The sequence below is a fragment of the Vitis vinifera genome, chromosome 8 (genome assembly GCF_030704535.1).
Source record: "Vitis vinifera cultivar Pinot Noir 40024 chromosome 8, ASM3070453v1".
Classification (NCBI taxonomy): domain Eukaryota; kingdom Viridiplantae; phylum Streptophyta; class Magnoliopsida; order Vitales; family Vitaceae; genus Vitis; species Vitis vinifera.
In genome coordinates this window covers 1,551,319-1,576,142 of record NC_081812.1, presented here as the reverse complement: position 1 = coordinate 1,576,142, position 24,824 = coordinate 1,551,319, and the positions used below count along the sequence as shown (strand labels likewise).

At 36.9% G+C, this 24,824-nt stretch overlaps 1 protein-coding gene across 2 annotated transcripts; it reads left to right on the top strand.

The window, feature by feature from the left end:
* The first annotated feature begins 270 nt into the window (after positions 1–270).
* On the top strand, positions 271–23,348 carry LOC100256934 (protein DETOXIFICATION 24). Of its 2 annotated transcripts, XR_002030584.2 has the most exons (10): positions 271–521; positions 1,898–2,147; positions 3,878–4,419; positions 21,344–21,430; positions 21,511–21,567; positions 21,668–21,906; positions 22,063–22,181; positions 22,321–22,439; positions 22,544–22,630; positions 23,078–23,100. XR_002030584.2 is itself a non-coding variant. In XM_002267845.4 (9 exons), exons 1-9 carry the CDS (start codon positions 424–426, stop codon positions 23,156–23,158), a joined length of 1,560 nt encoding a protein of 519 aa, XP_002267881.2. In that variant the 5' UTR covers positions 274–423; the 3' UTR covers positions 23,159–23,348. The 2 variants fall into 2 exon arrangements, 1 of the variants encoding a protein (XP_002267881.2); XM_002267845.4 differs by lacking the exon at positions 22,321–22,439 and having other exon boundaries at positions 274–521; positions 23,078–23,348.
* The last annotated feature ends 1,476 nt before the right edge of the window (positions 23,349–24,824 follow it).

Genomic DNA, 24,824 nt, shown 5'->3' with positions numbered 1-24,824 from the left:
TTCAATTATTACTTATAACACCCTAAGTAAATAATTGAACATAAAATTTATTCTAAAAACACAACCTATTTTTAAAACAAATTCTGGAAAAAAAATGTTTTCTTCCAAAAGTTTGCCAAATGCGTTTTAAAAATCTAAAAAAAAAAAAAAAAGAAAATAAAATAATAATAATTAAAAAAAAAAAAAGGAAGAAGAAGAAAATTGTTTTCCATTTGAGAGTAACCAAATAGGGCTCTATTATGAGAAAAAGAAAGTCACGACTTACGTCTTGAGTGCGTTATTTCTTCATGAGTAATGTCTTTCACAGTTGATGCTCCCCAGAGTTCGGCATATGACTTCAACCATATTCCCGAATCATTTGAACCTCTCTCTACATCGACTTCACCTATAACAGAATGTATGCTCAACCCCTTAAGAATTTGAATGTGTTCATTTCCGCAACTGTCTTCACCCAAGGACTCCCCAGGACTCATCCCACCGACCTTCTTCTCTCAACTTCCACCACCGATATTCCAATTCAGGTGAGAATCACAAGTCGTATGAGTTTGAATGAGTCGAAAGAAGCACTGGGTTTTTTTGTTTTGTTTTGTTTTTTTTTTTCTTGGATGGATTGGAGAAGGTAAACGTGTTTAAACTGATATTTTTGGATGACCCAAACGGTATATTAGTTGTTTGAGTGAAATATGGGTGGGTTGGATTTGTTCTGGCCAAATTTGGTTAAAGAAAATGCTTTGTAAATCCTATTTGTGGATGATCCAGATGGGATTTTTTTTCTTGAATGAAACAGAGGTTTGATCATATTTGTATTATTTGTGGATACGATAGAATTTCTAATATACACGAGTGTTATTCCTAGCTTGCATATATGCTGTTTGTATAAATGCCCAGGTTTTTTTGTGTTTGTTGTTACTAAAAAATCCTTGTTGCAAGGAATATAATGTGAAAAGTATGGAGATGGAGAAACAGAAGAAAATTATGAATGTAGAAATGATTCTACTGTTGTTTCTCTTTTGATTTTTAATTTTTTTTTTAAATAGATTTTCTTGATTTATGTCTTCATTTAACTTAATAGATTTTAGGGTTGATAGAATTTTATTGAATGTTTAGAGGTAGATAATTAACTTAGTCTAAGTTAATCTTATTCTGAGCATATAATTTGAGTTTGTAAACTTGACAAATAATGATCAACATTAATCACACACCATCTCTAATAACACAAATTCAACACATAAGTTCCAAATTACATCTCCAAGAACTAATCTATCAAACTAGGCTGCTTTGGACTTTTTAGTTCTGATTTAACATATGCATTTCCCTAACTTGAAAGGTTGAATCCTTGAATAGTAAGAAGCCTTTCTTCACAAAGTTTTCTCCTCCTTTCTCCCTCTAGCTTCTCTTTATAAGCTCCCAAGTTAAGGCTTTAGGCTTTAAGGAATTAAAAACTATAATTTTCAGTTACAGGCATACAGCTATTACAAACCTTATTTGGTTGTGAAAATAAAAGAAGACCACCTGAAGAAACTTTTTTATTGGCATGGAAAGGGATACTTTGTAGAATGAACTAATACGTTGTTGCAATCATCTTGAATTTTAAAAGTTGGACTCATTATATTGTTCTTTAACTTGTCATTCATTGGGAGCAATTGGCAAGGAAATACTATGATTTGCTCATTTTATGTCATTCAAATGGTGATAAAGATTATATGATGATGCTCAAAAAGGATTTTTGTGATGCTAGCTCTACAATGGGGTTATAGAGTTTTGAAACAAGTATGTTTTGATGATTCTAAAGAAAAAAGGCGAACATTGTTTTTCATGCATCTTAAATTAAAATTTTTTTAGCTATAAAGCCCAATTCCAAGCCATTGTTTTTTTCATTGTTGTGTTCTTTTGATAGGATTATGGATAGCGATAATGAAGAGAGGCTTCAGAGTTCAGAAGTAGAAGGTAAAAATGCTTTGAAAGGGAGGATTTGGGAAGAATCAAAGAAGACATTGAGGATTGCATTCCCAACTATGTTATTTAGGGTGGCTTCATTTGGAATGGCTGTTGTGACACAATTGTTTGTTGGTCACTTTGGTCAGATAGAACTTGCTGCATATGCACTCATTCAAACCATCCTTGTACTTTTTGTAAGCGGGGTCTTGGTAAGCTCTTCTTTTGTACTTATTCCTTTTACTTATACCATTATCTGCAAGTTGGTAGTTCATTCTTCCAAGTTCATTTTGAGTAATGCTATTCAAAGTATCACCTTAAAGCTTGAATCCTGTTGGATACAATCTCTTATGTTACAGCTGAAAATAAGCACTTTTTTAGAGTTTGTTTATCATTATATTCTCAATTTGATTGTAAATTGAATTAGGTTCCAAGTTGATATTTTTAAGGTTTAAGAATTGAATAAATTTGACAAGATGAACAAGAAATAAGGGATGCATTCATCTCACAATAACCGTTGTTGGAGATATGGGGCCACAATAGGAGGCAATCACCAAGTTTCTCCATAATCACAGTAGCAAATCTTCCATAATAGGTCCTTAGAGAAGTGGGGCTCTTTGTTCAATGGTTTGAGCTCATGGAATGGAAAGCCTCCAGTGATCAGAGCTAAGAGCAGAAAATCTCAAATATAGCTGCTGATAACGGGCTATGTTTGAGTCTCCTTGTGAGTACCAATACTCAGATTTTGTTTCACTAGAAGGGTAGGCTTTTGTAGGTTAATGGGGTTGGGGTTACGAGGTCTTGCAATGTTGCCGAGCCTCTCTCAACAAGACTGTTCGTGGTGGTGGAGAGTGAGCCATTGTTCCAAGCTCATTAAGGGATTAGGTCTCTATGGAGGTAAATCTCTGTGTGAGTGGCATGAGGATTAAGAACTCTCTAAGACTGTCTGTCTCTCCGTCTCTGGCAGCCTAACCATTTCTTTCATATTCCAGTTCCTTGTGTGGTTGTTCTTATAGTATCTTTTCAATCCTTTTTGAACCTTCATTAGGGAGTTTCTTCAGGCCAAAACCCTTAGCAATCAAAAAATAAGCTGATTGTTTAATCTAGGAGAAGATGTAGGTACCACAAGCCCCCCAGAATGGTGATGAATGGGATCTGTTGATAGGAGTGCTGGTTCTAGGTTCTTTTGTTGCTTATGAAGATTATTAGTTGGAATATTTTTCATATTGTGTTATTTTACTGATTTGAGAAGGAAAAGGAAGAGAGAGTGAGAACAGAAAAAAGGGGTGAACATCCAGAAATTTAAGGCTGATAGTTAGAGCAATTAGCTTAAGCCCAATACATTATAACAACTTCCCATCAAGGTGAAGCATAAATATTCATCATTCTTACTTTGTTACAAATGTTAGATGACAATCCTCTACCTCATTCTCCATTTGGATCAGGGAAGTATTAGGTAAAAGAAAAAGCGTAGGAAAGAATCTTAAATTTATCATTAAAAATATGAAGGAAAAATTAATTTTCCAACAATTCTTATATGCTATCCTGGATCGCTCAAGGATTCATCATCATCTCTGCTAAATTTGACATTAGGACTCACCAGAGTGTAAACTGCTTTGGCTGCTAACCTTCCTGCCTTCATCTACTGCATAGGTATATATATACATATACACATGCATAGAATGAATACATTGTCCAAAATGGTTTTATTTATTTATTTATTTTTTTGTTCTGGGTGGACAGGGAAGGGGAGTGTGCATGTATAGAAAATGTGCATATTGATATATTGAAATGTCTATATTTCCTATAAGATACTAAGATTACCAAACCAAGAAATGTATTATGATGATAGTCTATCTTCTGAAATATCACAGTGTCATATATAAACAATTAGCTCATGGATAAACACCTTTCACAACTCCCCAATTTCCTTATATTGCAGCAGGGGATGTCAAGTGCAACCGAAACTCTTTGTGGGCAAGCATTTGGAGCAAAACAATACCACACGATGGGTATCTACTTGCAACGGACATGGATTGTTAATCTTATTGCTGCCAAAATTATGTTACCTCTATTCATCTTTGCAACACCCATATTCAGATTACTTGGCCAAGCAGAGGAGATATCAACAGTAGCTGGAAAAATCTCTCTGTGGTTCATTCCCTATGTCTACTATCTTCTTTTCAGCAGGACCATCCAAAGGTATTTACAAGCTCAGCTCAAGAACATGGTTATTGGATGGCTTTCTGCTTTCTCATTTGTGTTTCATGTGCTCTTGTCCTGGATCTTTGTGAGTAAACTGAAGTTAGGAATTCCTGGAGCAATGAGTGCATTGAACATATCTAGTTGGTTAGTGGTCATCTCTCAGTTTGTCTATGTGCTTGGAGGTTGGTGTCCAGAAACATGGAAAGGATTCACCACTGCTGCCTTTGCTAACCTACTGCCTGTTATAAAGCTCTCAATATCCTCTGGTGTGATGCTTTGGTAACTTTTGTCTCACAAATTTTAAGTTTGCCTTCTAAGTGCTTTTTATTTTGTTTTATTTTGTTTAACTTTTAATTTTTTGATTTTTTTCTTCCTGGTATACATATACATTTTTCTCTTGGGCAAAAGATCATTTTTGAGGACATATATTCCCTTCATAATGATTCCAAGTAAATTCTATTAACATTTTTTTTTAATATGTATATAAGGAAAAAAAAGAAGAGGTAACTGTTTTGATAGAACAAATCAAACACATGCCCTAAGAGACCAACTACACACTGATAAAAGATGGAAATGCAAATTTTGGCTATCAACCTATGCTAAAAAAGATGTACCTTGGTTAGAATTTGCAGCTGTGAGATTCAAAAGAATCATAGAGAAATGGAGAAAAGAAAGTCTAGGGTTTCTTATTATGATTACTTGAAAAATACAAATAGAGTTTAAATAGGTTTACAATCAAAGGAAATAAAAGGAAAAACACTAATTTATCCTTACTCCTAAAAAGAAAGACAATAATTCTAATATAGAAAATAAATAACTCGAACATAATAAATAACTCTAACAACTTCAACAAGTTCATTCATGAGCATAACGTCTCTATCGTCCAAAAGTGAGAAGAACCTATAACATTAACTTGTTGAAAATTTTCGAAATATCAATGAAATCTTTCAATTTCTTATTTCACTATTTTTTTTACCATTTCTAGTCCTTCTGTAGAATACATTGAATATATAGAAATGGCTAAAACAAAAATTTCTCTTTCATGTTGTGATTCCTATAACCCAGATCCAGAAAAGGATTCTAAGCAAGATATGATAGGCCCTGAAGTTGTTACAGAACATGCCTGCTCAGAATATATGCTCATGGTGCCCAGCTGGATTTTTCTTCACCTAGGGCGCTAGCCTAGATGTTCACTTAGCCAAGGACCAATTACAGAGATCCCATTTCCAGAAGCAGATAATGTAGTTAACCCTTCATCTAATGATAGGGGTAAGGAACCATATGATGAATTGAATACTAAGGATCCTCGTTCACAATGTATATGGAGGAAACTTGGATCCAGGGGAGAAACTAGTTCTTTTACTTCCTCATGTGCTAGCTTCAGTTTTGAACTAGAACAGTCAGTATCAGTTGGGCAGATTGTCACTATATCATTCTATTTTAGACAAGTTTTTTTAGGAGCAGGAGAGCTGAGACACAACATCCTTTGGAGGAGGAAGTCCCATGTACAACTTATTATGTCTTTAACTGATATTGCTACTGTTGTGATTGAAGAGTTTATTGTGGCCTCCAGTCTATATTAATAATCATTCTATTTCTGATGTCCTGGAGAAAGTGATGAATAGTTGAACTGCTCATACAGAATGAAACCTAGTATATCAGATCGATTCGTGATGAGTATACCAATCAGGGAGATGTATCATCTGAGAGTTCTGCTACTGCTCTAGCCTTATTCTGAAGTCATGAATTGGTAGTTTTGATGGGTTGGGCTGGTTCCTTTATCCATTAGAGTTAAACATGTCAAAACTAGATGTCTAAGGCATCAAAGGATAAAGGACTGGAGTATGTAGATCTATTGTTTAGATTGGATGCTCTTCTGGGTTTTATTTTCTCAATGAAACTTTTGAGCCATTTGGGGTCCTTGGGAAATTGGACCCAGATTTGGTCAATCTAAGAACCCAAATATGAAGTGTTCGATGGAAGAATGATTAAAAGTATTTAAGAAGTTAGTGAAGAATCTGAAGAATCTTAGAAGGAATAAAGAGAATGAATTTTTCCTTGATTTCAATTTGTGCATAACCACATATACAATTATTCCTACCACCAAAAATAGGAACCTATCTAACCTAATTACATCAAATCCCCTTGATTATGGAATTATCCAATTCTCTCCTTAATTATAGAATTATACAATTATAACCTCCCTAATTTAGACAATTTGCCAACCTACGTATAAATTACATTGTTCCACACTCCTCCTCAAGCTAGTGAATAGATATTTTCTATTCCTAACTTGGATGCACTTTCTTGAAACATTGTACTGCTTAAACCTTTGGTGAGTATATTTGCAAGTTGGTGATCAATAAATATATAAGGAGTATAGATCAATCCATCATCTAGTTTCTCCTTAATAAAATATTTGTCTATTACTATGTGCTTCGTTCGATCATGTTGCACTGGATTATGTGCAATATTGATTGCAAATTTATTTTTGCAGTAAAGTCTCATTGGTCTATCCCGTTTAATCTTTAAATCTTCCAAAATGATCTTCAACCATAGTAGCTCACAAACTCCTTGAGTCATTACGTGAAATTCCACTTATGCACTGAATCTAGCCACCAAACTTTGTTTTCTACTTCTCCAAATCTCTAAATTCCCATCAAGAAAGGTGTAATACCTGGTGGTTGATCTTTTTTCAACCACAAATCCAGCATAATCTAAATCTATGTATGCTTCAAGCACTAGCCTCGAACTTCATTTAAAGTGGATGTCCTTTGTTGGAGACCCTTTAAGATACTGTAATGCTCAGTTAGCAGCTTGCAGATGAACCTCTTTTGGATTATGCATGAACTAGCTAATCACACTCACAACATACGCTATATTTGGTCATGTGTGAGAGATATAAATGAGTCTCCCTACTAGATGTTGATACATCTCTCTATCTACGACAACATCTTTCTCAGCCTCTCAAAGCTTATGATTAGGATCTATTGGTGTGTTTGTTGACCTACACACCAACTTCCATGTTTCTTTGAGAAGGTTCATTATGTATTTCTACTGAGAAATAAAAATTTCTTACTTAGAATGTGCAACCTTAATTCCTAAGAAATACTTCAACCTTTCTAACTCTTTAATCTCAAATTCCTTAGTCAAGCATTGCCTTAAAGTGTACTCCCTTTTATCATTCCCCGTCATGATAATATTGTCTACATACACCAAAAGAGCTATAACTCCCTTTGTTTATATATATCATATTTTTCATTACTTTGGCAGACCTTCCAAACCATGCCTTTAGAGACTGTTTCAGTCTATATAGAGCTTTTTTCAATTTACACACCTTCTAAGCGGCTAGGTTACTTCCAAATCCTAGAGGGACCTCCACATAATTTCTTTTTTTAGATCTTCATGCAAAAATGCATTTTTTAAGTCAAACTATTGTAGATCCTAGTTATAATTAGTTGTCAATGATAATAGAATTCTGATCACTTTCATCTTAGCAACAGAGGCAAATGTTTCTAGATAATCTACATCATATGTTTGAGTATATCCTTTAGCCATCAATTTTTCCTTGTACCTCTCTAATGACCCATTTTCTCTATACTTAACCATACCCATGTACGTCACACTAGTTTTTTTCTTGTAGGCAAATCCACCAACTCCCAAGTTTTATTCTTCTCCAAGGCCTCCATTTTCTACATCCATGGCTTGTTTCCAATTTTCATTAGATAAAGCATCAAATAGAGTAGTAGGAATGTGAATCTTATTCAAACTCATAAGAAAACTCTTATGGGATGGTAAAAACTTTTCAAGTGATACAACATAAGAAAGTGGATACAAAAGGATGTTTCATGCATTCCTTAGTTCCCTTCTTAATGGCAATAAGGAGGTTCTGATCTATGGTTTTTTCAAAATGAAGTTTTGACTCAGTTTGTAAGGGAGGATAAGAAGTTGTTCCCTCATTTCCAGGAGTCAGTTTAGATTCTTGGACTTGCATAAGTCTAAAGACTATTGCTTTCTTCCTTAAGAACATTTTGCCAGTCATTCGATCCTTAAGGGCAACCATGGGCTCACTAGTTTGTTCAATAGTGGGTTTAAGGGATAGTACAGATGACTTAGGTTCAGAGAAAGAGGGTAAGGATATTGGCTCGGACACTATTGGGGGGGGGGGGGGGGGGGGGGGGGTGGTGTCAATGAGAAAGGACTCCTAATTCTTATCTTCTGTGATGGAATTCTCCCCTTGAAAATAAGAAGCGGTAAAATAAGGCTCACTTTTGTTGAAAGTAACATTGGCTGAGAAAATAAGTTTTCGATGGTGGATGGTAGCACTTATATCCCTTTAGAGTTGAGGAATATCCCACAAAAATACATTTAATTACTCTTGGATCCAATTTTTCCCTGTTTTGTGAACATGAACAAAGGACACACGCCCAAATATCTTAGGATAAAACGTTGAGAGCATTTCTATGAGACTTTTGAAACCTAAGATTCTAAAAGGTAATCGGTTTATGAGATGTATGATAATTAGGATGACTTCCCCCCAATAAGATTTAGGCACATTGTTTTGGAACAAAAAGGCTTGTGTTGTATCAAGTAGGTGACCATTTTTCCTCTCAGCAATTCTACTTTGTTGTGGGGTGTTTACACATAATGACTCATGAATTATTCCTTCTTGTTGAAAGTAAAGAGTTAGGACTTGGTTGAAATAATCTCTAGCATTGTTAGATCAAAACCTTTTGATTTTGACACCAAACTAGTTTTTATCATGTTATAGAAATTTTGGAGAACTAAATGAAAGGAAAAACCCGGATATCTCTGTTTCCCAAGTCCAAATCATGTTAGGAACATGCATAACTATCCTAGGGTTTTTCTAAATCTTATGCACAACAAAAAAAATAGCATTTTTATACTTTAAAAGGATTTAGAAAGTGCTAACGAAAACCATACCTTAGATTTGGATGTTCCCAAATCAAATCCACATGGTGAAGATGAAGATCGAAATCATAGAAGTCTCGTAAACCCGAAGTCTTCTACCCAATGACTCGAACCTTGATCTTGACACACTTTTGGTGGGAAAGAAAAAATGGTGGAGGCTATGACTCTCAATCTCTTTGGATGGTGAAAGACAAACAATGGAAACCCTAACCCTCAGGGGGTATTTATAGGATTTTTAAGTTTGCTTAAGTGACTTGAACCCACATGGGTTTGGGTAACTTAATCTAACCCAAAACGGGTCCTAATTGATTAATTAACCCAATAGGGCCTACTAATTAATCAATTAGCCCAATCTAGAGACTTTGTTCACTTACCCCTATGCAACCTTACATAATTACCAAAACGCCCTTATGCACAAAAGTGAACCTAGAGCCAATCTGACCCTCATAACTCATGCCAACAAGGTATGAGCTCAGAGCGAGGACCATTGGGACCCATAGGAATACTGGCTCCTTCATAATCCAATTCTAAATTTGATTCAATATCCCACTACAGAGAATCAACTGAATTCCAGTATCCTATGTAAATAACAATGAGACACCAAATGCTTAGGTCGATGACCTGTTATCCATTGTGTCCAGTCTTCCCATGAGCTGGTATCCGTAGTCTAACTAGGTGAAAGTTATTAGCCTTTCAAGATTACCTCTACCATCCTTGAGTTACAGATCCTCCTATTGTGTGTTCAATTGACATATCTTATCTCTCAAACCTATGTCAAGTTCCACTTAAGGAACTACTATGGCCATAGTTTCCATGAACACACCTCTTTAAGATCACCCAAAGGGACACACTGTCTCAATCCCAAGAGATTTCATGGTGCCTCTATTGAGAATAACTATTACTACCAGCTTTCATCAACAATGACCCAATCCATAGGGAATATATGGTCAGCTTACGATCTCACCCGTAGGTCAAAGTCATTACTAACTTTAGCACAAACTCATTATTCTCTCAAAGTTAAGAGACAACACAATGAAGTAGCTTGGTGAGGTTATGACTACTTGATAGCCTTAAGTCGTGACTCACTGTAGGTCCTGTCCAATGTGTAACCATGCACACACTAGTGCACTCACTATGGAAAACTCATCACGATAGCCAAGACCAACCATCCCTCTAATTAGGAGGTGGTGCACTACAATCTCTAATGGGTCGCCTAAACCCAAGAACCGGTTGTAAACAAGTTATCTATTTGGAAGAAGCCCGTAACTTAGATCTTCTGTGCAACTCCTAATGCACCTAAGTCATGTACAATGCAAAAGATGCAGGCAAGAATGCTCATAAAGTATAATACATGGAATAAGGATAGATAAAAGTGAAACTGGAACATTATTAAATAAATAATGAATTCCAAATTTATTACATATCATGCTTTTAAGGGCTCTATCCTAACACTAAACTCACATCAGATTTGTGTGTAAGTAAGAAGATTCAAGAGATGCTAGTACAATTATCAATGAAAGATAAAAACTAACGTGCTTCAGAAATATTAGGGAAATGACGCTAAATATCACTATGAATTAGATGAAAAAGATCTAAACTTTTCTTATTTCTAGTTGGAAAGGTTGTATGCTTGTGTTTGTCCAGTTCACATACATCACAATGAAAGTTCTCAATGTTCAATCTCCTAAATAGAGAAGGAAAAAGATCTTAAGAGTTCTAAGCGACGGATGTCCAATACTATGATAGTAACGCCAATTTTTTTCTTTATTGAAAAGATGGTGCCCAGAAAGAAATGATAAAGATGATTTGTTTAGTGTTTCAAGGTAGTATAGCCCATTCTATTCCTTAACAAGTCCAATTGTCTTCGCCAAATCCTGGTCCTAAAATACACAATGAGTAGGGTAAAAAATCACATTGCAACACAAATCTTGTGTAAGTTTTTGTATAGAGAAAAGATTAGTGGACAACTTTGGAACATGAAGCACATTTCTAAGTGTGAGTGTAGGACTAATTTAGACATCTCATAGACCTGCAATGGTAGTTAATGAACCATCACTTGTGACTATTTTTCTACTACTTGGACAAGGGTTATAGTTGTTAAATTTATGTAATGATTGAGTCATGGGATCTGTGGCACCTGAATCTATAACCTATAAATTGACAAAGATTTCACTCAAGACTTTTTATCCAATGAAAATAGGAACTTACTTGAAAGTGTTAGTGAGCAGACATTTAAAGGTTTCTCGAGAGTTCCCAACAAGACTGTTTCAGCAAGTGGGGAAAAGGGGGGAAATTGGAGCCCTTGCTTCTTTAGAACTTTTAATGATTGGGAGTTGGATGAGGTGGAAAGGTTGTTATGTTGTTTGGGTGGAAAGAAGGTGAATGTGGATGAAGAGGATAGGATGAGGTGGATGGATTCGAAGGATGACAATTTCTCAACAAAGTCTCTTTATAGAGCCTTAGAGTTGGATTTTCCAGTTTCTTTCCTTTGAAATATTATATGGAATTCTTTTGTACAACCTAAAATAAGATTATTTGCTTGGGAAGCTTTGTGAGGAAAAGTTCTAATCTTGGACTGAATTCAAAAGAGGGGTTGGGCTTTAGCTAATAGATATTTTTTTGTCAAACATATGAGAAGTCTATAGATTACCTCTTTCTCCATTGAGAAAAGATAAGAGAAGTGTGGATGTTGCTCTTTTCATTATTTGGAGTATCTTGAGTGTTTCCCTCTTCGGTAAAGGAAACCCTCTTAGGGTAGGGAGGGTCTTTTATGGGTAAAAATCGTAAGGTTGTTTGGCAAGCGAGTCCATTATGTTTGTTTTGGTCCATTTGGAAGGTAAGGAATAGAATTGCCTTTGAAGATAGTGCGTTGTCCATCCAAGGGCTGAAAGCTTCTTTTGTGTATTTACTCTGAGACCAAATTAAAATATGGTCCTTTGACCTTAATAGATTTTATTGATTTGGTGGGTTCTCAATGAAAGTGAAGGTTTTTTTTTGTATTTCTTATTGTTTTGGTTCAACTGTAAGGGGGTGAGTGTCTCTATATTGTGCATCTTTGGGTCGCTATTTTAACGTCTCTTCGTAATACAATAATTTTGCTTATTTATATATATATAAAAAAGTTTCCAACAAAGTTTTCAATTTATCAATCTCATCTTGGTTTAATCCGCCTTGTTTTAGAGGTCTCTCTTCAATTGGTTATATAGAAGAAAAGTGTGCTTGCCCATTATCCCTTTACTACCCTCCATTGTAATCCCACTCTTTACTAGATGTTGATGGCTTGCAATAGAGTTTCCAACATCACTCCCATGTATGTCTTGCATTTCGGTAGTAAGTGCACCAGAAGCCATGCTTGTTATCACAATTTGGAGTTCCTAACCAATCAACCCTATTGTGATCAGCAGTGCTTGCCTTCTAATCATTTCCCTTGTTAGCAACCATAGCCAAGCCTTCCAAATTCTAAGGTTTGAGCATGACACTTCTCCTATTTTCTTCCACTCAGATGATAGATATAGTCTCATTCAAAGTCGGGAACTCTTTGCTAAGTATTTGAACTCTAATTCGGTCAAACTCAGCACTAAGACCAACTGAAAAAAATAGTAAACTCAATCCTTATCGATATAATTCTTCAAGATTACTGCATCCTTAGGTCATTTTGTCTCAATGTATCAATAGTGACCAAGTTCTTGTGATAGATTTTTCAGCATATTGGCATACTTTGTGACGGGCTTGTTTTCTTATTTTGTTGCTTTGGTCTTGACTTTTGTTTTGTATACTTGGGCTACATCTAGTGCCTTTAAGTATGTTTGGTGAATAACACCTCATATGCCTTTAGCGGTGGTTAGGAACATACACGTGTCATCAATTTCAGGGGTCATTGAGTTCCACAATCTGTCATGATCATTGGGTCTTGCTCGTCTTAGGCATCAAATCAAGAGTCTCCTCTCTTTGGTTTGGTTCTGAGGAGATGACTTAATATCCCTTTTCCCTTTAGAAAGGTATGAACAAGTTGTGATCATTTTAAATAATTATTCCCATTAAGTCTGTATGTTGCTTGAATATTCTAGAATTCTCTCATAAGGTGATTGGTTATCACTTCCTTAGACTAAGCGGTGATAGCGAGATTTGATACTTCTAACATTTCTTTTTTAGAAATATAAAATTTTTTGAAGGTTTCTAAAGGTTTAAATAACACGTTGAAGACAACACACAAAGCTCAGAGTTGTGTTAGAATCCTAGTTGGTGGCAATCTAAGATAGCAGTCGTCTACGGTAGTTGCATCGGAGGTCTTGAGCTCTTAATCTCCTTTTGTATCCACAACACAAGGACGAAAGTGGTTGTTGGGTTCTCCTATTTCTTTCCCAATGAATCCAAGATCTATGTTGAGAGAGAGAGAAAGAAGAAAAACCTTAATTCTCATTCATGTAAAATCTACTTACAATTGAGAAATATATATATACAAGGCTAGGAGTCCTAACTACCATACATGTGACCTATATTAACAAGGAAAGATCATACATGTGACCTATATTAACAAGGAAAGATTATACACTATAAATACATTATATTCAACACTCCCCCTCAAGCTGGAGCATATACGTCATATGCACCAAGCTTGTTACAAATATATTTAATCCTAGGACCTCTGAGAGATTTAGTGAAGATGTCTGCTAGTTGATCATTTGAATTAACAAAACTTGTAGCAACACATCCTGATGCGATCTTCTCTCTAATGAAATAACAGTCAACTTCAATATGCTTGGTCCTTTCATGAAAGACTGGATTTGATGCAATATGTAATGCGGCCTGGTTATCACAGATGAGTTTCATCTGTTCATCCTTTCCAAATCTCAACTCTCGAAGAAGATGTCTCAACCATATGAGTTCACATGTTGCCAAAGCCATAGCTCGATACTCGACTTCAGCGCTAGATCTGGCCACTACATCTTGTTTCTTACTCTTCCAAGATATTAAATTACCTCCAATAAAAACACAGTACCCTGAAGTGGAACGTCTATCTGTGGGTGAGCCAGCCCAATCTGCATCTGTGTAACCAACAACCTGAGTATGGCCTCTGTTCTCGTACAACACACCTTGGCTTGGTGTACTTTTGATATATCGAAGAATGCGGATTACGGCATCCCAATGGCTATCACATGGTGACTGTAGGAATTGACTAACAACACTCACAGGAAAAGAAATGTCTGGACGAGTAATGGTGAGATAGTTCAATTTACCTACAAGCCGTCGATATCTCCCGGGGTCTCCTAAAGGCTCCCCCTGTCCTGGTACAAGTTTGACATTCGGATCCATAGGTGTGTCTACCGGTTTACAGTCTAACATACCGGTTTCTTCTAGGATGTCTAAAGCATACTTCCTTTGGGAAAGGACCACACCAGAACTGGATTGAGCTATCTCAATTCCCAAGAAATACTTGAGTTTTCCCAAGTCTTTGGTCTGAAAGTGGGTAAAAAGATGTTGCTTTAGTTTTTGAATACCATTTTGATCACTGCCTGTAATGACAATGTCGTCCACATAAACAACCAAATAAATACACTGCCCCAAGGAGTTATGATGATAGAAAACTGAATGGTCTGCTGTACTGCGAAGCATGCCAAACTCTTGAACAACAGAACTAAAACGGCCAAACCATGCTCGAGGAAATTGTTTCAAGCCATATAGAGAACGTCGTAACCTGCACACTAAACCAGAGCAACGACACGAGGGCAACGATGATAAACCTGAAGTGGTCGAGGAGGCATAGCATCAGGTGGGAAGACAATGGGAATGGGCAAGACTTCAGAAACAGGAAAAGACTCAGAAGTGGTGGAAAAGAATGGTGAGTCCTCAAAGAAGGTGACATCAGCGGAGATAAAGTATCGATGAGTCTCAAGGGAATAACAACGATAACCCCTCTGAAGTCTAGAATATCCCAAGAAGAGGCACTTCATGGCTTTGACGGAAAGCTTGTCCTGTCCAGGGGTGAGAATATGAACAAAGCAAGTACAACCAAAGACATGAGGAGGAAGGAAATAAAGTAGTTGGTCAGGGAAGAGAAGGGAGTGAGGAATCTGATCGTGTAAGACAGAGGAGGGCATACGATTAATCAAATAACAAGCGGTAAGAACAGCGTCTCCCCAAAAACGAAAAGGAACATTACTATGGAGGAGGATAGTACGAGCTGTCTCAACAAGATGTCGATTTTTGCGTTCAGCTACCCCATTTTGTTGAGGAGTATGAGCACAAGAAGACTGATGAAGAATCCCATGATGAGACATAAACGAAGTAAATGGGGCTGAAAAATATTCCCTGGCATTGTCACTGCGTAACACACGAATAGAAATATTGAACTGGGTTTGGATTTCAGCATAAAATTTTTGGAAAATAGAGAATAACTCAGCTCAATTTTTCATTAAAAATAACCAAGTACATCGAGAATAGTCATCAATCAAAGTGACAAAATACTGAAATCCTAAAGTAGACGCAGTCCGACAAGGACCCTAAACATCAGTGTGGACAAGCTCAAAAGGAGACTTTGCCCGATTATTCAAACGCTTTGGGAACGAGACACGAGTATGTTTCCCAAGCTGACATGACTCACACGGAAGCGACGACAAAGTGGAAAAACGAGGGACCATCTTCTGGAACTTGGAGAGACTAGGGTGGCCCAGACGATTGTGAATGAGGAGAGGAGCATCAGTGGAAATGCAAACTGCAGGAGATGAATCCGAGGTGAGGTGATAGAGGCCTTGAGACTCACGTCCTATGCCAATCGTCTTCCCCGTACTCCAGTCCTACAAGGTCACAAATTTATCAGAAAATGTAATAGAGCAATTAAGAGTACGAGTGATTTTGCTGATGAAAATAAGATTAAAAGGACATTCAGGAGTATAAAGGACAGAAGTGAGAGGTAGAGAAGGCAGAGGAAGGGCCAAACCAATACCTTTAGCCATAGTTTGAGAACCATTAGCTAAGGTAACAGTAAGTAAAGCAAAGGTAGTAGTAATAGAGGAGAAAAGATCCTTATTACCAGATATGTGATCAGAAGCTCCAGAATCTAGAATCCAGGGTCCAAGAGAAGATGTGTGGGTAAGGCAGGCAGAGGCATTACCAGGTTGGGCAACAGAAGCCTGAGATGCGGAAGAGCTCGGAGGTTGAGGCAGCGGAGAATCAGAGGACTGGGCCACATGGGCAATGCGAGGAGGCCGTCCATGTAACTGATAGCAACGATCGCGAGTGTGGCCAAGTTTATTGCAATAGGTGCAATGGGGACGTTGACCTCTACCTTGGGTACTACTACGGCCTCCTCGAGAGTTAGTTTGAGAAACTAACACAGAAGAATCTGAAGTGCTATCAAATGGCAAAGTTTGAGTGGAGATACGGAGGAGGCGAGCAAACACATCATCCAAGGACGGAACTGATGAACTACCAAGAATCTGATCGCGGACAGGCTCAAGATCCGGACGGAGGCCAATAAGAGTAAGAACCAAGAAGAACTTGTCAAGCTATGTTTGTTGAGCCCCAACATCAGGAGTAAGAGGTATCACAGTCAAGAACTCATTCTTAAGAGAGACAATCTGACCAATATAAGTAGATAGATCCAAGTCCTATTGGCTGATATGGACAATAGCAGAAGCCACCTTATAAAGACGCTGGATATCATTCGTGTATAATCCTTTGGCCTAAGTCCAAAATTTAAAACAAGTTTTGTAGGCCCAAAGATGAAGAAGAATCTTGGGATCAACCGATTACCATAATACACTACATAACTATGCATCTATCTTCTTCCACTGTACGTGGTCAACCTCAGGGATATCTGCCTCCTGTGTAATCAAGTGATCCTCATATCCTTGACCCATAAACCAAATTTCAACAGAGGCAGACCAGGAAAGATAATTGTCACTGCCAACCAATTTCTCCGAAGTAATCATAGGAGATCCAGATATAACAGAGGAAAAAATGAAAGTTTTAGTAGCCATATCTACTTAGCTGGAGAATGAAGTATATTTGGATCGAAGAGAGCCCTAATACGGCTGCAGATCACGGCGTGGCACCACTGGAAAGGGAGACGGCTTCAAATCGCGGCGTGGCACCACCGGAAAGGTAGAAGAACACTTCCTTAGGCACGTGCAGGGATTAGGATGGAGAAAAAGTAGCCGAAGCTCGCCGGAACAATTGTTTGGAGGGTCGGCGGAGGCAAAAAACCCCAAAAGAGGTACGTGTAGGGCTCGGATGGCAGAACCGGGGATGAAAGAAGGCTAGTCGGCGTCATGCGAGGCTGGAGGAGGAGGCGCGTGGCCGAGAAAGTCCTCACGCGCCCTCACGTGCCGGCGCGTGAGATACAGTCTCCGGCCAGAAAATTGTGCGTGGCCTGCGCGTGGATGATCTTTTGTCGTCGGAAAGTTCGCCGGAAAAGTTTGCCAGCGGTGAGTGTTTTCTGACGACGATCCGACTAACCGGAAAGTATTGGGAGATGGGAAAGGTGACCGGAATGAAACACGGTCACCGGAAGGTTTCCCGGAGTTGATGACACGGGAAACTGAAAAGAATTAGGTTTTCTCCCTTGGCTCTGATACCATGTTGAGAGAGAGAGAAAGAAGAAAAACCTTAATTCTCATTCATGTAAAATCTACTTACAATTGAGAAATATATATATATACAAGGCTAGGAGTCCTAACTACCATACATGTGACCTATATTAACAAGGAAAGATCATACATGTGACCTATATTAACAAGGAAAGATTATACACTATAAATACATTATATTCAACAATCTATGTTTGCAACGGCGACGTGAGGATGCCAGTGCGAGGCAGAGACGAAGGTGGCGGTGCAATCTCTATTTGCAGCAACAATGAGGTTTAGACGAGAAGGAAACCCTTAAAGGTTGACAATGAACTTCGAACTAGACGCTGAAGCCAAAACACTTCTCTTCTTGATTCCTAGATTTACAAGCCTAAAGCTTTGATACCATGAAGGATCTAAAGAATCTTGGAAGGAATAAAAAGAATAGATTTTTCCTTGATTTCAATATGTACAAAACCACATATTTATACAATTATTCCTAGCACCAAAAATAGGAACCTTTCTAACCTAATTACATCATATTCCCTTGATTATGGGATTGTCCAATTCTCTCCTTAATAATAGAATTATACAGCTATAACCTCCCAAATTTAGACAATTTGCCAACCTACATACAAATTATATTCTTCCACAATTAGGCATAAGGAATAGGTTGTTTTACCTTGCAGTGGACCTTCTCAAGGAGTGGTTATGCTTTTGGATACTAGAGTAGTGGGGGATGATGAGATTTTGGGAGGCTCTTATTCCTTTACAGTTAGATTCAAAATGGATGATTTGATTTGAGGTTTCATGTTTGTTCATGGTCCCAATGGGCCTCATGTTATGTGGGTGGGGATTTTAATGTGGTCTAGAGTCTTAATTAAAATTTTAGGGATGAAAAGTTGAGGATTAATAGAAGTACAAAAAATCTTGACAAATTATTAGGTTTATAGTCTTGTTACTCCCTCTCATGAGTGTCGTCATGATGTTTCCTAACATGCAAGAGCATGTGATATGCAGTAAGCTTGATAGATTCTTGTTGTCTGATGGATGGGACTATTTTTGGATCGCACTCCTGTCTTCATGGAGTTTAACCTTTCCAAATGGGCGCAATTCCTTTTTGGTTTGAAAATATACAGATTGATCACTTCCTTTTAAAGAGGATTTTAAGAAGCAATGGACACAGTTTTGTTGCAAGGGTGTGAAGGTACATAACCTCATACAAATATATATATATATATATAAAATAAAAATAATCATCAAGCTCATACTCAAGAAGTTGAATAATAGGGTCTTCGGTTATACGCAGGAGAGAAGACAATCACAAGGAGATTAAAATTTTGGATGTGTTCAAATGTCTTATCCAATGGTCTGAAGAAATCAGAAATTAGTTTGTTACGGAAATCTGTTGTTTGGCTGAAAGGAAAAGAAAGGAAGAGAAGAAGAGAGAAAATGAAAGAACAAAGAGAAAAAGAAATACTACTATAACTCTATTCCTAATCCTAAAGCCTTTATTATTAACATATGAAGATTGCAATTGTAGTCAGACCCTTGACTTGTAGACTACATGCTGAGTGTGACACACTCTCAACATTTTTCCAGTACCTAGAGTAACACATGATTTCACATTCCCTTTGCAAAAAATGTGCCCAAATGGATTATTCCTCAAAAATAGTGTACAAATCTCCACACGGTTTGAGTCTTTCCTAAATAAAATGTTGATCGATCCCAGAATCTTGATCCAACTGAGCTACAAATACCATGGATCATTACTCTAAAATTCAGATTCTTTGTTGAACCTTGCTACTACATATTGTCTTTGTACTTGGCCAAGATTATAAGGTTTACTGCCAACAAATCTATATAAGATACTATAGATTCCCCATCTAAACAGAACCAGCCCAAAATAAAATCTGCAAAGGTCTGAAGTCTTGACATGATCATGTCAACCATTCAAAATATTCTTATCAAGACATGGCTTCAAGTCCTCCATTCGCCTCTGCATGTGGCTTCCAAACAGCAAGAAATGGTTGAATGTGTATGTATATTGGCAGATAAGCTTTACTGACTAAGCAGAACCAATCTACTAAGAGGTAAATAGCTCAATCTTCCCACTAACCTCTGGACATACCTACGTTGACTTCTGCCTTCATCACCCAGACTGTGAAACCCAATTAGGGTACTTATTGATTTACTTTCAAGCATTTCAATTTATTTCAATAAGCTAAGTGCATATTTCAGATGGCAGGAAAAAAATTTCAAACTAAGCAATGTTAATTCTGAGAATGTACTGTAGGTGATGACTCAAGTTTTTTAACAAGGAGATCTCAGTTACAGAATTACCAGTTAACATAATGTCATCAACGTATACAATATCTCAAGTATAGTTGTACCACATTTTTGCTTGATTAGCAAATTTACTTGGCTGTGTAAATTTAATCTTAATCACAACTCCATGGCACCTCTTTATCCATGCTTTTCAAGATTACTTTAGGGTGTAGAAAGCTTTCTCAAATGGCTCACCTTTTTCCTCCTCCCTTTCAAAAACATTGAATCCCAGAAGTTGGACCACTCACTTTCTCCTGGTGATTACTGCATGGAGATTCATTCTCACATCTAACTGGAAGACAGAAACTAGATTAGCAGGTGAGGTAGTAAGTCACATATGAGTCCATTTTTGCAGCTAGAGCAAGGTCTCTCAATAGTTCATATTGTAAGTTTGTGTAAATCCTCTGTCTAAGAGTTTGGCTTTGTAATTTTCAGTTAAATGAAATATTCCAGGGAATGGAAGACAAGTTATAACAGACCATAATAAACAATGTCCAGGAGACAAAGAATCACATGAAATGAAGTTAGAGATAGGTTGTTTATATATGAAAGCAGAGCCTTACAAAAAGCAAATAACAAGACCAACTTTGGTACTGAGATTAGCACAAGTATTTGTTTTTTGTTGAAGTAAAAAATCACCCTTAATGTTCACCATTGTTGGATAGATACTAATCATGGCTTGGGCACTGTAGGAAGGAAACCAAAATATGCACGAAAAATAAACAGAAGTGAAAGTGATACTAAGAAGATTAGATATGTGTGCTAATAGGAAGTTGATCACATGTTCACAAAAGAAACTCAAGCCTCTGGTAGCTTTTGTCAGAATTCCTATGGAACCTGTCCTACCTTTCAGGAAATATAATAATGACTCTGTTCTAGCTTTAGGGAGATAGAATAATGACAAAGGTATGGCCAATTTTTTACCTCTTTGAAATAAGAGGACTTCAAGGAGACATCTACAGGACTGAAGGAAGTCCTAAACCCAACAGATGTTTTTAGAATTAGAACTAGGCACATGGAAATAAATCCTAGTACTAAAAATCTACCCCTATATGAATCCAACTATAGAAAGCACTGCTCAATGTGATGAATCCCAGCTCTCTAATTTTTGGGCACAAATCTCATAAAAAATTATGGGATTTTTTCCTAAATATATCGAAACACCAAACAGAGTCTATTTGAATTTCACCAAGGATGAGATGAAATGCTATGCAAAAGACATCAAATTCTTCAAATTTATAAGGCATTGAAATATCCTCAACATATCTCGAAAGAAACTTCTCATTCATCTTCAGTATTATCACATCCTTACTAAATGTTCATTTATGCAAGAACTATCACATCCTAATTGTAAGTTTTCTTTTAATCTTCAACAGCTTAGAGTTATGGTATGGTGCTATCATACTCTTATTGGCAGGATATCTGAAAAATGCAACAGTTGCCATAGCTGCATTCTCAATTTGGTAAGGTTTTATCCAATTTCTTTTATTAATAGTCTATTTGCTTTATTAAAAAAATTGCTTTGAATTCAATGATTTTTCAGCCTCAATATTAGTGCATGGGCACTTATGTTCTTCCTTGGCTTCCTAGGTGCCGTATGGTATGGCTTCTATTACCAGAAATGCTTTCCTTTCTTTCTTTGTAACAGTTAGGTCATTTGCTCTCCTTAAAGTAATTATTTTATATTTTCACTTGTATAGTGTGCGGGTATCAAATGAGCTGGGGAAAGGAAATGCCAGAGCTGCAAAATTTGCCGTTAAAGTCAGTTCAAGTATTTCAATTTGTATTGGAGTGCTCTTTTGGATTTTGTGTTTTGTCTTTGGGCAAAATTTTTCATACTTGTTTACTAGTAATAAGGAAGTGGCAGAAACTGTTTCAAGTCTCTCCATTCTTCTTGCTTTCTCAGTCTTGGTTAATAGTGTTCAGACAGTACTCACAGGCAAGTATTCCTTCTCTTGTATGATAAATTGTTTACATACATTTAGAGATTTTTAAGAGCTCCATCTCAGTTGTAAAATAAATAGCTAGCATGCTCTTATGCATGTACACATTCTTCCTGAAATTATTTTTTTAATCTTTAAATTCTTCTAAGCAGGTGTGGCTGTCGGTGCCGGTTGGCAAGGTGTGGTTGCATTTGTCAATGTTGGTTGCTTATATATTCTTGGGATTCCATTAGGAGTTTTTCTTGCTTATGTGGCTCATCTCTCAGTTAGGGTAAGAGGTTGTCTGTCTAGCTATAGCATTTTAGATATTTACATATCAAGATACAGATCCTTCATCGAATGGTAGAGTTGGTGGTCTATCAGACAGCGTTAAATTTCAGACTTGATCCAGTGTGATTTTAGTTGTTCAGGTGTTGTCCACACATTGCTGGTTGAACTTTAACATAGCTGTTATAAATTGAATAATAAAATCTTTGTTCTAATGGGACATTGAAACCCATTCAGTTAGGGCCCTGAAGGATAGTAAAAGGTAGTTTCTATAATGTGAATCTAACAGTAGAAAGGAGGCTTATGGCTTTCTAGGTTCTATATTTCTTTATATTTATGCTGATTTCTTCCTTATTTATTTTACAGGGTATGTGGATTGGAATGCTTTGTGGAGTGGCCATGCAGTCGCTTGTGCTTTTCTACTTGACATGGAGAACTAATTGGGATGAACAGGTAGATGAAAGAAGATTCATGAAATTGAAATCTAAAGATTTTCAGAATAAAAACATTAATTTTGCCTTTTGCCTAAATGACATTGATCACATATAAAAAGAATCTAAGCCTTGTTTCAGGTAGCTTTTTGCCTTTGGTTTGAACTAAAATTTGAAGCTGAAAGTCCGACTTTAGAAGGGCAATTTTGGCGTTATGAAAACTTCATTGAACATGAAACATCTTCCCACATAAGCTATAAAAGGGCTTCCACAAGAAGCAAAATGATTCTTACTTTTGTGTAAAGCTCTTTGTAAAGCAAGAACGCATTTATGTAAACTGCATAAACTTAGGCAAAAAGTTGTTGTCAACTTAGAACTTCTCTTTTAAAAGGCCAGTCCAAATAGGATCTTAATTTATCAATAATTGAAGACCATTTTTTCATTAACAAGCACTTTTTCCTTCTTACAGGTTAGAAAAACAGCCGAGCGTCTCAACAAGTGGTCCTTGAAGCCTCCAGAAGAACCCAACCAGAACCCCCCTCAAGCCTAAAGGAATGAACTATTCACTATTCTCTTCTCAAGAATATGGCAGAAGGAATGAATTACATAAGAAGTTACATCAGAACTGCATATAGTAGTAACCCATTAAATGAATCTCAGTTGTAATTGGATCTTATAGTATCTGCTCAATATTCTGGCTCTTTGATAATAATAGTAATCGTTTCATATATGATGACTAACTTTTTGCTGGCTTTGTTGGTATCATATTTTCACACATTTGTTGTGTGTATTGTAGGATGGGTTGGGAAATATACCCTCTTCCTACTATGTTCTTTCCCAAAGGGTCCTCATCCTGGCTGTGACTGGTATAAAAAGAGTGCATTGTTGTCCAAGAAGGTGAGCTTCTGTCTCGACCTCACGAAGAAAACCAGGCAAGTGATAGTTTGAGTTTATTTTCTTGGTGATAGTCTCTGTTCTCTACTTCTTGTCATCACCCAATCCTATTGTTGTCTCTTCATTCTCTGCTCTCACCTGTTGTCCTCTTGGAAGAAGAGGACTCCTTGTGGGCTTGCTCATCTTGCTAGCCTACTTGACTATCTAGCTACTACTTTGCCTTCAAGTTTCTCCTAGCTCACTTGCTTTCTTTGATGGCTTACTTGTTTCACTCAGAGGTGCAAAGTGGGCTGAGCAACCTACGGCCCGACCCTGCATGGCCCACAGACCAGTTTTGAATTCTTTCGATGTTTATTCATGTGTCTATATAACAATTGGTTTGGAGGTAAATGCACAAATGTGTCACCAAAATATTTTGCTCTGAGTCCACTGGCAGAGCCAGCCAAGGCCCTTCTGAGTATGGCACTAGCGGAGCCAGCCAAGGCCCTTGAGGGGCACATGCCCTCCTAAAAATTAAAATCATAATAAGGGTTTTGAACCTTGGCCTTCTGTTTAAGGAGAAAACATGTTTTTTGTTACACTATATACCATTGTCTCTCCCTATTTTTGCCCCACCCCGACCCGAAATAATTCTTTTATTTATGCCCCTCCTAGAGCACATTCCTAGCTCCGCCATTGGAGTATGGCATCTCATCTCCCCATTTCATTTCTTTTGAAGGTTGAATAATATGTATGATTGATAGTTTTGAGGGTATTAATTTAGTTCCTCTTGATCATCTCCTTGATAAGTTGTTTCATTTATTTGAATCATGCCTATATTGCTATAAAATTTTAGAAATTTGTGGAATTATTACAAAATTTTCATATAATTATTTGAGTTAAATCAATGATAATTTCTAAAATTTTGTTGCTCTCATTTAAGATTCTTCAAAATAGTAAGTTTGCAGGATTTAAAAGTTAATTTCCAGTCGTTGTCTAATATCCAATCCAGTTAAGAATAAACAATTCATTAATAAGAAATTTTTAAGTACAAGCAAAGATGAGAAAACTTTTCAAAAGTAAGTGGGGTGAATCCGTTTTTTTTTTAAACACCTGATAGAGTTTTCTACGACATATTTTTTATATAAGCTTGTATCTTTCAATACAATAGTTATATGACAAGTGGGTCTTTTTATCGGATAACTACTTGAGCTCGAGGTTTCAATTTTTTCACGGTAGTACCCTCGTTGACTGTGGCTTTAGTAATGACTAAATATTCTTCGTTCAAACCCATATTGTGCTTAGCATTTGCTGCTGCATAATAAATTAATTTAAAAATGGGA